The 14,645-nt window shown below is 43.3% G+C and overlaps 1 protein-coding gene across 12 annotated transcripts in view; it reads left to right on the top strand.

The window, feature by feature from the left end:
* Nucleotides 1-14,645, top strand: part of ARHGAP26 (Rho GTPase activating protein 26) — a 452,567-nt gene that overhangs the window by 112,175 nt on the left and 325,747 nt on the right. For all 12 annotated transcript variants that reach the window (XR_015768163.1, XR_015768164.1, XR_015768165.1 and 9 more), the window contains exons 4-5: nt 3,081-3,152; nt 8,789-8,890. Coding sequence is in view for 9 of the 12 variants with exons in the window: in XM_088023297.1 (XP_087879423.1) it covers nt 3,081-3,152; nt 8,789-8,890 (174 nt within the window). In the remaining 3 variants the exon portion in view is untranslated. The remainder of the gene's footprint in view (nt 1-3,080; nt 3,153-8,788; nt 8,891-14,645) is intronic.

Consider the following 14,645-nt stretch of genomic DNA (forward strand, 5'->3'; position numbering starts at 1 on the left):
AAATCTTTAGGAAAGCTCTACTAACAGAACTGTAGGGCAAAGACTTTTATAGAGAACATATGGAAGTAGCAAGGAAATTATTTGATTGGCTGTATCTCAGGCTGTTGCCTTATTTGGGAAAGCCTAGTTGTTTCCATTTCTTAACCTTGAGAGATTTACAGCCTTGGGTTTTGGTCGGCTTATGTAGGCTGCTAGAGCATTAGAGCCATCTACGTCTAATGGCCTCTTTGTTTAATTAATAGAGGTTAGGGCTTCCCCATATAAATTTTGAGGAGATGCTGCTTAGTCCATAGCCTCGACCAAGATATTACGTATGCACACATTTTAAATTTTAACCCCCATGGTGACTCGGCAAGGTGGTACCTATATCATCCCAGTGTCTAGATAAAGATATTGAGGTTTAGAATGGTTAATTAACATGCCGAAGATCACATAGTTAAAAAGTATCACAGTCTGGATTCAAACCCAAATTTGTATTAAACCGAAGAATGGGGGAATTTCTTTGAAATTCTCAACAGAGCAGAAGCTCTCACCTTCTGCCCTGCACAGAGAGACAGAAATAGTGTCTGTTTTCCTTGATTGCTCATTTTTGGGTGCTTGAAGCAGAATCAGGAGGCTGGTAGCTGCAGCAGGGTTGGTGGTGGGTGGAAGCAGGGGGAAGCTTGTGTGTTTGTGCACGTGCTACTGCCCGAGAAAGGGAAGTGATACTTTTGAGTCTGATTCTTGGCCGAGTCAGTATTTGTGGGTGGGGGTGTGGTAAGCAAATCACGCTGAATACCCTGCAGATTGCTATGGCCCGTGGTAAGAGAACAATGACTGGATTATACTCTTCAGCTTGCCTCTGCAATTTTATTATTAATGTCAGTGAACTGAGTTTCTGCTGTGTGCGTCTGAGTATCTAGCCATCGCAAGCCTCTTCCCTGCCTCCTCATCCTCATCAATTCAGCTCAGCTTTGCAAAACCACACCTTTTTGGGAAGGCTTCTCTGACTCCCTGGGATATTTGGCTGTGCTTTGTAGTTTCTTAGTATTCCGTTCATGTCTCTGATTCTCCATTTACCACATTGTGTCTGATAATCATTTCATGTGTCCGTCCCATCAGTATAGTGCTTGGAACTGAGTGTAAATTACACAGTCCTAGAATCTTAGACCCAGAACAACCTTATTATCTTATCTCACTGTCTATAGTCTTTCATTGGCCACATGGGAAAACTGAGGTCTTGTGAAGGCAAATAGCAAGCAGTAGAAGGACTGGGACAGGGTCTTGGGCATCCTGGTTCCCCGGTGAGTAGTTACTGCTTTTGTGTATTTAGCATCTCCTTAAGGCTAGATTCTCAATCATGGATGCCCACTGGAACAACTTGGGGAGTTTAAAATATACTGATGCCTGGGATGAAGTACAGAGATTCTGATTTTATTGGTTTGAAGTGCAGCCTGGACATTGGAATTTTGAGAAGCTTCCCAGGTGAGCTTGACATACGGCTTAGGCTGAGAATCAGTGGCTTAGGGGCTCAGCACACCACTGTGAGCTTCGGAGATTTATCCTTGATTTGTGGAAGACTTAAACAAGTGAGCCCATTAAGCAACATCAATCAATAAAAATCAATCAAGTTAAACATTGCAAAACATGTTAAAATGCTCTCTTCCTAGATAAGTGCTCTCAAAATTAAGAGAAAAGCAAATGGCAATGAATTTGGAGACCTGCCACCTTTTATTCCTCCCATTGCTCAGTTAGTTCTTGGCTGTGTCCATCTTTGGCTTCTGGCATTTACTCTGTTGGTTTCATTGTGGTGTATATGCATGTGATTTAGAAAAATAATGCTTTGTTGTATCAAGATTCCTGAAATAATTAGTTGAGCGACAAGTGAGCAGTGAATGACTTAAAAGGAAAGATTGTAAAATATTTTACTGCCTTAGAATAGACCATAGAATCTTAGAGCTGGAACAATCCAGCCTACTCATTTGGCAGATGAGGAAATTAGAGCCCAGAGAGGTTAAATACTTTGCCTATGGTCACACAGTTGGCAGCTAGTCAAGAAATCATTCATTCATTCATTTAGTCATTGAAAAATATTTGAGTGCTCCTTTGTTTCAGCACTCCTCTGTGTTTGGGGGAAAATGGTAGGCAAGCGAACATTTATAAGATGGTGCTATGTGTGTGTGTGTATAGTAGCGAATTAGAAAACTTTAGCTGGCTTACATCTTCTGAAGAAAACACTTTGGTGGGGTGGTGAGAAATTTCTTTGGACTATGCTTGTCATCATGGAAGGCTTTCTTAAAGAGGTGACCTTTAAGCCAAGACCTCAATTAGAATAAGAAATGAGTCGTCCATGAGAGCATTTGGGGAGGGAATGTCCAGATGCAAAAGCCTGGAAATGGGACAAGTTTTGTGCATTTGAGGTGCATGGCGGTGATGATATGGTTGGCATATAGGACCTGTTGGAGTGAGTGGTGGAATGAAGTTGAGAGGCAGCTAGCGGTCTGGAGGCACAGGTGTCCTGATTCTAGTCCAGTTCTGGTAGGAATACACGAAGTCAGGCTTGGCAGGTTTTCATGCCACCTCATGTCCAAAGGTGTTTCTTGTTCTTAACCTAGACTCAGTGTTGATCTACCTAAAATATTTCTACTTAAATATAGCTTGGGTGAATGGGCATTCACAAGATGTACCTGAACCTGAAATTTAGATCCTATCCTGGTCACCAGTTCCCCTCTGCCTTTACCTGGTCGCTTACATTTTTAGAAGTACTCGTTTTTATTATTTTTAAGATTTTAATTTATTCATTAGCGCAAGCTAGCAAGAGCAAAGCAGGGGGGAGGGTTAGAGGAAGAGGGAGAAGCAAATTGCCTGCTGAGCAGGGAGCCCGGTGCAGGGCTCGATCCCAGGTCCCCGGGATCATGACCTGAGCTTAAATCAAGAGTCAGTTGCTTAACTGACTGAGCCACACAGGCGCCCTGCTTACTCAAATTTTAAAGTGAGACACAGGGAGGCATTTTGTGCCAGAACTGCTAGAATTCTTAACTGATATTTGCTTTTATGTATACGTGTCTACCCCACTCCCCTGCCTTGTTTTTCCTCACCAGATTGAGAATGCCAGCGAGGTGCTCATCACTCCCTTGGAGAAGTTTCGAAAGGAACAGATTGGGGCTGCCAAGGTGAGAATTACTTAAACCTTGTTCTTGGATTCCAGGGCATTCTTGTTTTTTGATTTTATGTAGTGGCTCATCTGTTACTCACAAGTGTCTGAAGTAAGATTGAGTGGTCAACCCCAGAGCAGACATTCTAGTATTTTGTTACCTAATCGTTTTGTGCTAGTTCATAAATCATGCAAAGGTAGAAACCATGCCTCCTTGTGTTAGTAGATACATCTGTGCTTGGACAAGGTAGAATTGTACTTACTGAAGAGGTCCAGGGCTCAGAGCATAGACCAGGAGGTTGCAAACTGGGCCCTGAGTGCCTGGCAACCCTGTTCTGAGCTCATTTTTGCTGAGTGAAAATGCACCCTTTGTTGCCAGATCTTGAAATTTTTCAAGAGAAACAGAAGTCAGAGTTTTCTTTGAAATTTCCTGGTTTAAAAAGATGTTAGCAAATAATTTAAAAATACACATTCTACATGGTGCGTGTCAAAAAGCAGGACTGCTTCAACTTCTAGGTCCCGGTTTGTTACCACTGACTGGGAGGGACTGCGGCTGAAATGTGGCTGACTCGCTGCTGAAATTTCCTTGAAAAGAGTGCAAAGGGGATCTTATTCATTTTTGAAAGACTGACTCTCCATGGTTCCCCTGCCTTGGGAGAAGTCACTAAGAAACCCTCCCTGGTTGGCTGTTAGTAGGGTGTTAGAGGCCCCTGCAGAGAAGGTGTTTGCACTGGGATCAATGAAAGCAGAGGGATTTTCGAGATTTTTCTTCCTATTTTCCTGGAACTGTGAGTCCTTCAGCTGCAGTCCTTTGTGCCACCTGCAAGGAGCTTTGGGCAACATCACTCTGACATGTTTAGATTTTACTCAGCTGTGAAATGGTCTTGAGAGGTAGGTGCCTGTAGGTGGGAAAAAGGTAACTGCAATGTAATGAAGTGGGATCTGTCTCCCAGCCCCATGTCCCCACCGAAGCACATGGGCTTCTGAAAATGAATATGGTTAGGGTCTGAAAAAGATGATGTGCTGTTCAGTGAGGGTTCTTCAGAGGGATGGTTGACTGTAGTTTGAAGGACGGACCATAGCAAAGATTTTTCTTCCAGTTCTGTAGCACTTGCTGCCAATTTTATGTTTTATATTTATGAAGAAATTAGACCTCATGGGTTTTGTATCAGAGATTAAGGAATGTAAAATTAAAAGGGAGTCTTGTTCCACTAAGAGTTTGTCCAAGACTTTGAATTTGCCATTGAGTGTCTGTCCCCAGGTTCTCCTATTTGTAGGCCCAGGGAGCAGACCTTCACTTTAGTGGCCTTGGGACCTGTGCTTCCTCCTCGTGGTAACATATGACAGTGGCTCTGGGCATTCTGAGGAGCTTAGAGGCAGCAGCAGAGCAGATAGACCTCCTTATCAAATCCTCTTTCCAAGAGTCTTTTCTGCTTCTGACCTCGGATGCTTCGCACTCTGGCCTCTTCCCTCAGCCCTGGTTTTGGGCATTCTCATAGTTGCCACGGGGGAGGAACAGGTGTCTGAGTGGGCTCGTTTAGGGTAATACCAGTGATCGTGATGACAGGAGCAGGTACTCTTCTGGGGGTGGGGTGGGGGTGGGGCTGTAGAAGGCGAGAAGTAGGAGTATGAAAGAATTTGAATAAAATCATCACTTATCAAAACATGTTGCCTCTCATACATACTCTGATCTCTCATTCCTCTTGAACAGTGTGATGATGTTCTGGATGATTTCTCCTCGTTCTTCCTGTGTCATTTCCTTTTTTCACTGTACTGGTTCCCCCCCTTCCCCCTACATGCACACATTTATATCCTAGTATTGTCTACATTTAAGAGAAAGCAAAGAAACAAACTCTTCACCAGGCAGTCTAGGCAGCAGACTAAAGAATAGCTAAGAGCCAGAGAGGGCTCTTGAGCAGCCAAGTGGAAGTTTCTGAACTCAGCCTGTGTGGTGCTAAAATTACCCTTCCTCCCACTGTGGTGCGGCTTTGGTTGCTCTAACAACCTGTTGCTACTTGTAAGAAGCAGAAGTTAGTGTTGGGGGTGGAGGCTGCCAGGGAGGAGGACTCCTGGGCATTCTGATGCTAGTGTACCTGTCCTGTGGTAGGGCGCGACCTTGGAGCTTGGCATAACTGTGGCCCTAGGTTCAGAATTCTGACTTTAGGGGAACTCGTTTTTCCTCCAGCCGAGGTGCATTTGGAGAGCCAGGCTCTACGGTGAAAGTAAAGAAGTTAGTGGTGAAGACGGGGCCCCAACCTCACTTGTGCCATTGGCATGCCAAGTTGGGGAGCAGCCAAACCTCTCCATACCTGTTTTCCGATCTGTAGGCTAGGGCCAGTGATAATATTGACCTCCTAGAGTTCTTATGAGAAAGACATGAGTAAATGCATATAAAGTGCTTAGAACAGTATTTGTCATATAGTCTTTTTATGTTAGCTGTTAGATTCAGTACATACAGTTCATTCATTTAAAAAAAATCTGTGAGTGCCTGCTCTGCATCTGGCACCATGCTACACACTGGTTTATGGTGGCGAGCAAGTGAAGATGTACTGTGCTCGTGGTGTGGCTAGGGAGAACGACGTGAAACAAAAAGATGTAAATAAACATCATTTCAAATTGTGGTAAGTGCTATGAAGGCTTACCTTTATGGTACACTGGGCATGGGAAGGAAGTGGTGTTCTCAGTAAGGAGGAGGTACGTTCAGATGATGGGCCTCTTGACCACTATCACCACGATGGCTGCCATCATCACTACTGCCATCATCATCGTCATTACCGAATTTTATTGTGCATTTTCTGTGTGCTGGGCCCTCTGCCCAGACTAAACAGTCTGTGGTTTAGCTCATTTTATCCTAATAGGCCTACGAGGAGGTGGTTGTTTTTATTCTTTGTTAGACACTCTCTGAGCTGAAAGAGGAAGGAACCTAAGTAGTCACCTCATGGAGTCCTCCTCAGTTTAATACATGAGGGAACCCAGTTCTGAAGAGGGGCAGTGATTTGTTTAGAATCAGTCCATGGAGAATTGGGAATCATTTCCAGAATCCTAATTCTGTCCTTTGTCCGTTTAGGCGCCCCCAGTGGATTCCCTGGAAGGCGAGCACCATGTTGTACCTGAGTAGAGAATTTAAATTCATTAGCACCACCCTCCCGACTTAAGAACATTATCTAAATCTTTAGTAGAGTTATCCCCTGAGGTCTTGTTTCTCAGGACAGAAACTGCTTCCCTTTCTCTTGAGCTCTGGCTATCCTCTTGAACATGGAATGTGGCAGCTCGAGTTGCCAGAAAGTCACAGAACGCCGGTGACTCATGTTTGCTGGCCTTTTCTCACCTCTGGCCAGCTGGGGCATTCCAGCACAGGGTTCTCCTTGGGGCTTGCTGACAGGCTGCTGGAGTGGTTCTGTGAGCATGAAGCGGAGTTGGGGCCCTAGCTCAAAGTTGCTGGTTTTTATAAAGGAAAGAGTTGCTTGAGTCAAGTGTCTAGCCTGTACCCTTCCTCAAATTTGAAGGAGTAATGTCTCCTCAGCCTTTTTCCTCACGCTTCTGCATGTTGAGTTGTCCCTGTATGTAAGTGGTCTTTTCAAGCAAAATTCAGATTTGTAGAAATGGATACATGTCAGCCAAAAAGGGTATGTGATGATTCCTTCCACTTTGAGAGGCTTAGAATTTTGCTGTTGACCAGATAAATGGAGTTATGATGTGGCAGGAGATTGTCAGAGCTTCAAGTGAGAGCTTCTCGGTGATTCCTGTCCTCTGCGCCACTTAGGCTTCCCAGTGTTAAGCCCAGAGCATTTGTATTTACTGCTTTTGTGCTCTAGAAGGGTCCACCCTGTCCCTCACATGATTAGCAGGTCTTATTTAGCTCACACTTCCTACCCAGTGAGGCCTCTCTTGAGTACCCTCTCTGTGGAATCTCTGACTGCACCTTATTTCCTTCATAGCACTTGTGGCTGTCTATAATTATTTGTTTCCTGGTTACTTGTGTTTGTCCTACTAGAACATCACCACCATGAGGCTCGGGACCACTTCTGCCTTGTCCAGTGGCCAAAAGAGCCTGATACAGAGTGGTTACTTGTTACATCTGTGTGAAATGAATGGAGATGTCTCTTAGCTTCCTTATCTGGCTGCAAATATTTTTTCTCCTCTTCGAGGCCTCGGAAGTGCAGAAAAATAGTTTCTGTGGGTTCCACCTGAGTCAGGAGTAAGACTGATGGGCTCACTTAGTGAAATTGGTCGTGTTCATTAGGCCACTGTCCACTGTCTTCCAGCCCCATTGCTTGCCATCCCCACTAGAAAGTGGATGGAAAGAGAGACTGCCCGTGAACATATGTCTCAGGTATGATTGAGAGGTGGGCTTTGGAGGCAGCCTCCCTAGCCTCAAATCCCAGCTCTGTCACTCTCTATGACTTTTTACAAGTTAACCTCCCTAGATCTAAGTTTTCTTATCTGTAAAATGGGAGATAAAAGTAGAATCTCAATGACTCAGTGACTTGGTGGGAAAGCAGGGATTATTAAGTGTATTATAATATTTGTGTTATTTTTCATTTTGAAAGCTATTAATGTGGGATAATAAAAATTTCCCAAACATGGGAAGAAAATCACCCCTTATCCTGTTTCCTTAACTCGATTATTCTCATTTATTTTTCCATTTAATCTTTGTCTATAGGTAGCTACACTCTGTGTAGGATGCACCAAGTTTGTATCATATTAATGCTTCACATTACATTATGAGCAACTTGCCATATGACTAGCTAGCCTTCCTAGTTAAATTAGATGTCCCACCCTTTAATTATCTCAAACCCTATCTTTGGGCACTGATGTTGCTTTGGCTTTTTTGTTTGTTTGTTAGTAAAAATGATGCTTCTGTGAATACGTTTGTCTTGTTTTCTTTTGAATCTTTATTCATTTTTAAAATTTTTAAAATTTTTATTATTATTATTTTTAAAGATTTTATTTGACAGAGAGAGACACAGCGAGAGAGGGAACACAAGCAGGGGCAGTGGGAGAGGGAGAAGCAGGCTTCCCGCGGAGCAGGGAGCCCAGTGCGGGGCTCGATCCCATGACCCTAGGATCATGACCTGAGCCGAAGGCAGACGCTTAACGACTGAGCCACCCATGTGCCTGAATCTTTACTCATTTTAAAGACCCACATGTATTACTGTTGTGCTCGGGAATATTAGGTCTGTATATTAAGTACTTTCTGACCACTGTTTAAGTTGGATCTGCCCTTATTCTAGACTTGTCCCACTTAAGCTTTAAGTAGGTCTTAGTGCTTTGGGATTAGCTTCATAGGTAACCTCGCTCCATTCTTTGCCCTTGAACATCCTTGGAGTTAGAAACTAGAAATTTCTGTTTCACAACTGAGGTTCTCAGCACATGGAGTCCTGGCTTTGCCACTAGTAAATACTGGTATTTACCTTGTTTCTATCATTGTACTGGTTCCTTTATGATAGACACTCAAAACCATCGGCCTGTTGTTGGGGGCGGGGGTGGTTTGATTTAACGCACATTATTTGAAGAGTAGGAAGAGCTGGGTTGTCCGCTGTTCTGGGTCTGAGGGAATGGTGAAGCTATGAAATTGAGCAAGCAGAGGTCTTGACAAGATTGCTTTTATTCCTGTAACATTTCACTCTTTTTCTCCTCTCCTCTTTTTGCCAGGAAGCCAAGAAGAAGTATGACAAGGAGACAGAAAAGTATTGTGGCATCTTAGAAAAACACCTAAATTTGTCTTCCAAGAAGAAAGAATCTCAGCTTCAGGAGGTAAGATTACTTCACTAGTATCCTGAATAATGTGTTTAAGTTCTATGTGGTGCTGGGGATGCGTGCTTGTTCCTCTTTGCTAGAAAATCCTAGGGTTTGAAGAGACCTCACAAACCAGGAGCTTGACCCTGATCCCTCCTCAGATGCCTGATGCCTGTATTGCCCTTTGTATCTTCCCGCTCACAGTACCCCTTTTCTGGCTGTCCAACCTACCAATAGGTGGGTGCTGATCAAGATCACGCTCCTCCTTGTTGGGCAGCCCTAGTTACTAAAATGTGCTTCTTCCTTTCAAACTGAAGTCTGGTTTCCTGTTTCTGTAACCCTTTACTTTGATTCTGTACTTACTGCCTTACTTCTTAACTTCCTGCCTTATATCCGTGATTTGAAACGTTAGCATCTGAAACACTTTGATCATCCTTCTTTATTGTTGTTGTTATTATTTAAAGATTTTATTTATTTGAGAGAGAGAGAAAGAGCAAGCAGGAGTGGGGGGAAGGGGCCGAGCGAGAGGAAGAAGCAGGCTCCTCTCCCCCACCTCCCCGCAGCAGGATCCTGACCTGGGACTAGATCCCAGGACCCTGGGATCATGACCTGAGCCTAAGGCAGACACTTAACTGACTGAGCCACCTAGGCACCCCTATTGTTATTTTTTAAAAAATTATTTCACCCCCCAAAAAATTACTTCAGCCAGTACTTGACGTTAGTCTGTCTGTCTTGCTTTTTTTTTCTTTAAGGAGGATTTGTCATTCATATGTTTTATGCTTTGGTAACTTTGTTTCAAAAAAGGTAAATTATCTGACCTACTCTGATTCTTTCTGGATTGACATGAAGAGTAGTTCACTTGGAAAAATACCGCTTTGCAGCCATGGAGCTCTGATCATTTTCATTTAGTTCATGGAGATTTGCATGGTGAGGGTCTTGTTTCTGGGAGACAGAGCTGTTTCCTAGTGGAACTCCAAAGTTGACTGCATGAATGTTATTTTACTCTTAACAGTTTGCTTGACCTTTCTCAGGTATGTGCTAAAGAGCGGCTGTGACTTCCAAGCTAGCCCGCATTCTTTTTTTTTTTTAAGTTTTTATTTTAATTCCAGTATAGTTAATATACAGTGTAATATTGGTTTCAGGTGTACAATCTAGTGATTCAGCAGTTCCATACATCACCCGGTGCTCATCAGGACAAGTTGCACTCCTTAATCCCCATTACCTGTTTCACCCATCCCCTCCCCCCACATCCCCTCTGGTAACAGTGTGTTCTCTTTAATAAAGAGTCTGTTTCTTGGTTTCTCTCTCTCTCTCTTTTCCTTTGCTTGTTCTGTTTCTTAAATACCACATGAATGGAATCATATATTTGTTTTTTTCTCGCTAACTTATTTCACTTAGCATTATATTCTCTGCCTCCATCCATGTTGCTGCAAATGGCAAGATTTTTTTTTTCTTTACTGTCTGGGTAAAACTCCATTGTCTTATATACTGCATCTTCTTTATCCCTTCATTAGTCAATGGACATTCGTCAAGGTAGCCCTCATTCTTGAATTTACTTTGTTTTTGAGAAAATACCATTTAGTACTTCTATCAGGTGAAAGTTACTCTGAAGATCCTATGGTTGAACGTTAACAATGAAGATACCTCGGGAAATAGTGGAGTCGAGTCCCTTAACAACCAGGATTTGTTACCCATCCTCACTTAGGAACCCTCTGCTTTGATATGGGCGTTTAAACCAGTTGTGTAAGTGACGAAGAGGACCCAATATCAACTCCAGCAACAAGTGTTTGTGGTGAGCTTTGCAGACCAGTTCTTGGCCAACCAACAGCAAATGAGCACTTGGTGTGAACTGTGGAGGGTAGAAAACACTAACCTGTCTCTGAAGATCTTGTGCCTGACTGGGGAAAAGGCAGCAAACACATGGCAAGGTGATTCTTGAAGATAGCATAGCTACTCAGGTAACTCTTGTCAAATATGCTTGAGAAGGCTAAAGAAAACCTATTTTCAGTGGATTGTATACAAAGTAATAAATTCACTGAATGGTATCCCAGATGTGCATGGGGTATGAGCCCTGGAAGATGCCCAAGATCTTGGCCAGTTCTTGGCCAAGTGCATAAATTCATTCAGGATCTGTGCTGATGCCCTCACTTTTTAGTTACCCTTCTTTGAGTGTCATTTGGCATTTAGGATTTGGAAACTACATTTAAGGAAGGTCTTTTTGACTACAACTCAAAATGACTGGAGCTGGCCAGCTCTATAGTTTCTAAGCAGTTAACAGGAGGCAGGGTCTTTAAGAGTTGAGCGACTGTGTGATTGTTTTAGCACCTACTGGTGTTGAGAGGCCCATAGTACAGTTAGTCTGTAGGCGTGGCATTCCCCAGAGTGAGAATGCTTCTCCGATCTGTTCCCTCTGTTCCTGGATACTGCTGACATGGTCTGGGATGAGTCTAACATACTCTTTTAAGGCCATGCCAATATCCTCTCCTTAGCCCAGTACTGGTCAGGACCAGAGCACTGGGTGGCAAAGAGATATCTTACTTCAGGGGGTGCTATGCCATATTTTCACTGTGTGACCTGGGGCAAGTACTCATCTCTCTGAGCTTTTAGTCCCATTTTTTGTAAAATACAAAGTACCTATTCTGTCTACTTCATGTATGAGAAGGCAAATTATAGCTGCTAAACAAAAAGTATTAACCCCAAGACTGGCTTGTTTTTCCCCATTCCCTGTTCCCATAGTGTATGGTACTCTCTTCCTCACTGATTTAGTATGTTCAGGTTACTACAATAGAATACCATAGACTGGGTAGCTTATAGAGACAAATTTAACTCTCACAGTTCTGGAGGTTAGGAAGGCCAATATTAAGGCTCTGGCAGATTTAGTGTCTGGTGAGAGCTTGCCTCCTGGTTCATAGATGGCTGTCTTCTTGCCATGGCCTCACGTGGTGGAAGGGCTAAGGGAGCTCTCCGGGGTCTCTTCTATAAGGCCACTCATCCAATTCATGAGGACTCCACCCTCATGACTTGATCACCTCCCAAAGGCCCCGCCTCCAAGTGCTGTCACATTGGGGGTTAGGTTTCAGCATATGAATGTTGTCAGGGACACAAACATTCAGTCCACAGCACTGACTTGGCCAGTTATATGTATCAGTGGACATTTCTTCATTACGTTCTTTTGTTATAGTTCGTTGTGTGCTTGTCTTTGACCCAGTCATACTTTCTAAGTACTTTGTAGGGCAAGGAGCAGGCTGCAAGTCCTTCTTCAGAAAGGTCTGGGTCTGTTCTCAAGCATTGCTTTTTAGTTGTATCTGAGCTGAATTAAATTGATAAAAATCTTATAACAACGAAAATGATATAATACTTTTACTAACAAAATAATAGCAGTAAATATTTACGGAATGCTTATTTTTGTACTGGGTACTGTGTTAGGCACTTTACTTGGAATCTTCTCAAATCATTACCACCTCCTTGTGAGGTATGGATGTATTCCCTCTGTTTTACATATGAGGAGACTAAGGCTTGAAGATGTTAAATAACCTACCCATAGCTTGTCAATGAGGTTTGCACACTGGCTCCAGACTCTGGAGCTCTTTTCTCTTACCTCACTGTGCTCTTCTCCTTGTCTCTCTCTCTTGGGAGGGTGGGATGTTGCTGGGCTGCCTGTAAATCGTTGTTATTCAATGCATGTATCATGAAAATAGAATTGGCTGGAAGGAGGGACCTTGATAATCTTCTGATTGAACCTACTGGAAATATATTTGAAGGAACTGGGTTCCTTGCAGAGGTCGATTTGTTCAAGGTCTTCTAGCTATTTAGTGATGATTTTCTTCACATTTATTAAAAAATCAACTTAGGGACATGACTAAACACCTAGTGCACTTTTAATGAAATCTGCTTTCTTCGATCATCCAGAATTCTTCCCTGATTGCAGGGCTCGAAACAGTACTTTTGACATCTAGCCCATCCCCACATCCTAGTGGGGAAAATCATAGTGCAGTCCTGTGGAATGACACTGCCATCTAGTGGATGATTCTTTTTTAAATCTGTATTTTTCAAGGGCTAAGAAGCTTCAAAGACAATATTCACTTAAATATTCACTGCACGCTTCTATGAGTCTATTCAGGTGTTGAGTGAATTGTGGAGAGCGAAATGAATGATTGGCTTTCCTGGAACTTACAGTCTAGAAACAATGTCTCTTTTCTAAGAAGCATAGAATGGTTGATGCGTCTCAGACAAGCTGGTAGATTCACTGCTTTTCCGGTAACAAGCAGAGAAACGGTTTTGAGTGGCCTGCCAGGTGGGCTGGACTCTTGGCTTGTGACTCCATTGCAGGATGGGTGTCTAAGGATGTGATGAATTCTGTGGCTAATGCAGGGGCATTAGCAGGAGAAACATACCATTTCACTTGGATTTCTTCTTCCTCTTCCTTTGGAAATGCATTGAGTTAGGCATTTCTTCTGAGAACTGGATCACTATCAGCCACGTAGAGATCAATTCATTCATTCCTTAAGCTTCTCTTGAATACTTACCATGGGCCAGGCACTGTTCTGGAAGCTGAGATAGGAAAGTGGAAAAACGAGACAAAGTCTTTGCTCTCATTGACATTATATTACCATAGGCAAAACACAAGAAGAGAAAAGTGTAGGAAAGAATTTTACATAGTGCTAAGGAAATAAATTGGGAGGTAGGTTACTCCGGGGAGTCTTTATCTTATGTACCATAACGTGGTCACTGAAGTCTTCTCTAAAGAGGCTAACATTTGAATGGACATCGGAAGGATGAGAAGGGCCACCAAGAGAAAAGCTAGGACAGTGTTCTTTAAATTGTGGGTATGTTGGGTTGCCTGGCTAGCTCAGTTGGTAGAGTGTGTGACTCTTGATCTCAAGGTTGTGAGTTCGAGGACCACACTGGGTATAGAGGTTACTTAAAAATAAAGTGTTTTTAAAAATTGTGAGTGTGTCATAAAAATCTGAATTACTGGGTCATGAAATACAGTAGAGGAGGCTAGAACAGAAGAAGCCTATAAAGTCATGTTTTTTTGGGGGGGTCGTAATGTAAAAGACATTTCTTACTGTGTCTTAAAGTTAAAAAAATATATTTATCAAGGAGAAGAGGTTTATCAGTAGAAGGAACATCCAAGTGCAAAGATTGCATGGCAGGAAAGCATTTGGAGTGTTACAGGACAGGGAGTCCATCTGGGAGGCTGGAGCACAGTGAGAATGCTTTGGGGGGAGGTTGGGAGGAGGGACAGGTGGGCAGGTCACACAGGGTCTTGTAGACCATGGTGGAAGCCAGAGAAAGGCGTTGAGGGGGTTGTGAGAAGCTCTGGTTCAAATTTTAAGAAAGCTCTTCTGGTTGCTGGGTGCAGACTGGATTGGGGCGGGGGAGAGAAAGCAAGCAGGAAGACCAGTTAGGAGAGGAGTGTAATCACCCAGAGATGCATGGCTGACTTAGGTGAGGAGCTGGGATTGAAGCCCATCTGCTCTGAAGTGCCTGGTGGTGGTGACAACAAATGTGCACATAGCACTTTTTGGTATTCAAATTGCTCATATCCTTTAGCTCATTTTCTCTTGAAAATAGTTCGCCGCAGAGCAAGGGCTGATACCATCTCCAACCTCCAGGTGTGGGAAAGAGACCCAGAGATAATAAGTGACTTGAGCAGGTCTCTCCAGCTAGAGAATGCTAGAACTGCAAGTCCACGCCAGGTGTTTGCTTTTAGCTCTGACTGATGCTGGGCTCTGCTCTTTGTCTCAGAGGAGTTCCTCCATTGCTGCCT

The sequence above is a fragment of the Eumetopias jubatus genome, unplaced genomic scaffold (assembly GCF_037043125.1).
Source record: "Eumetopias jubatus isolate StellerSeaLion01/CBP00866 unplaced genomic scaffold, mEumJub1_p1.0 scaffold_5, whole genome shotgun sequence".
NCBI classification, from domain to species: Eukaryota; Metazoa; Chordata; class Mammalia; order Carnivora; family Otariidae; genus Eumetopias; species Eumetopias jubatus.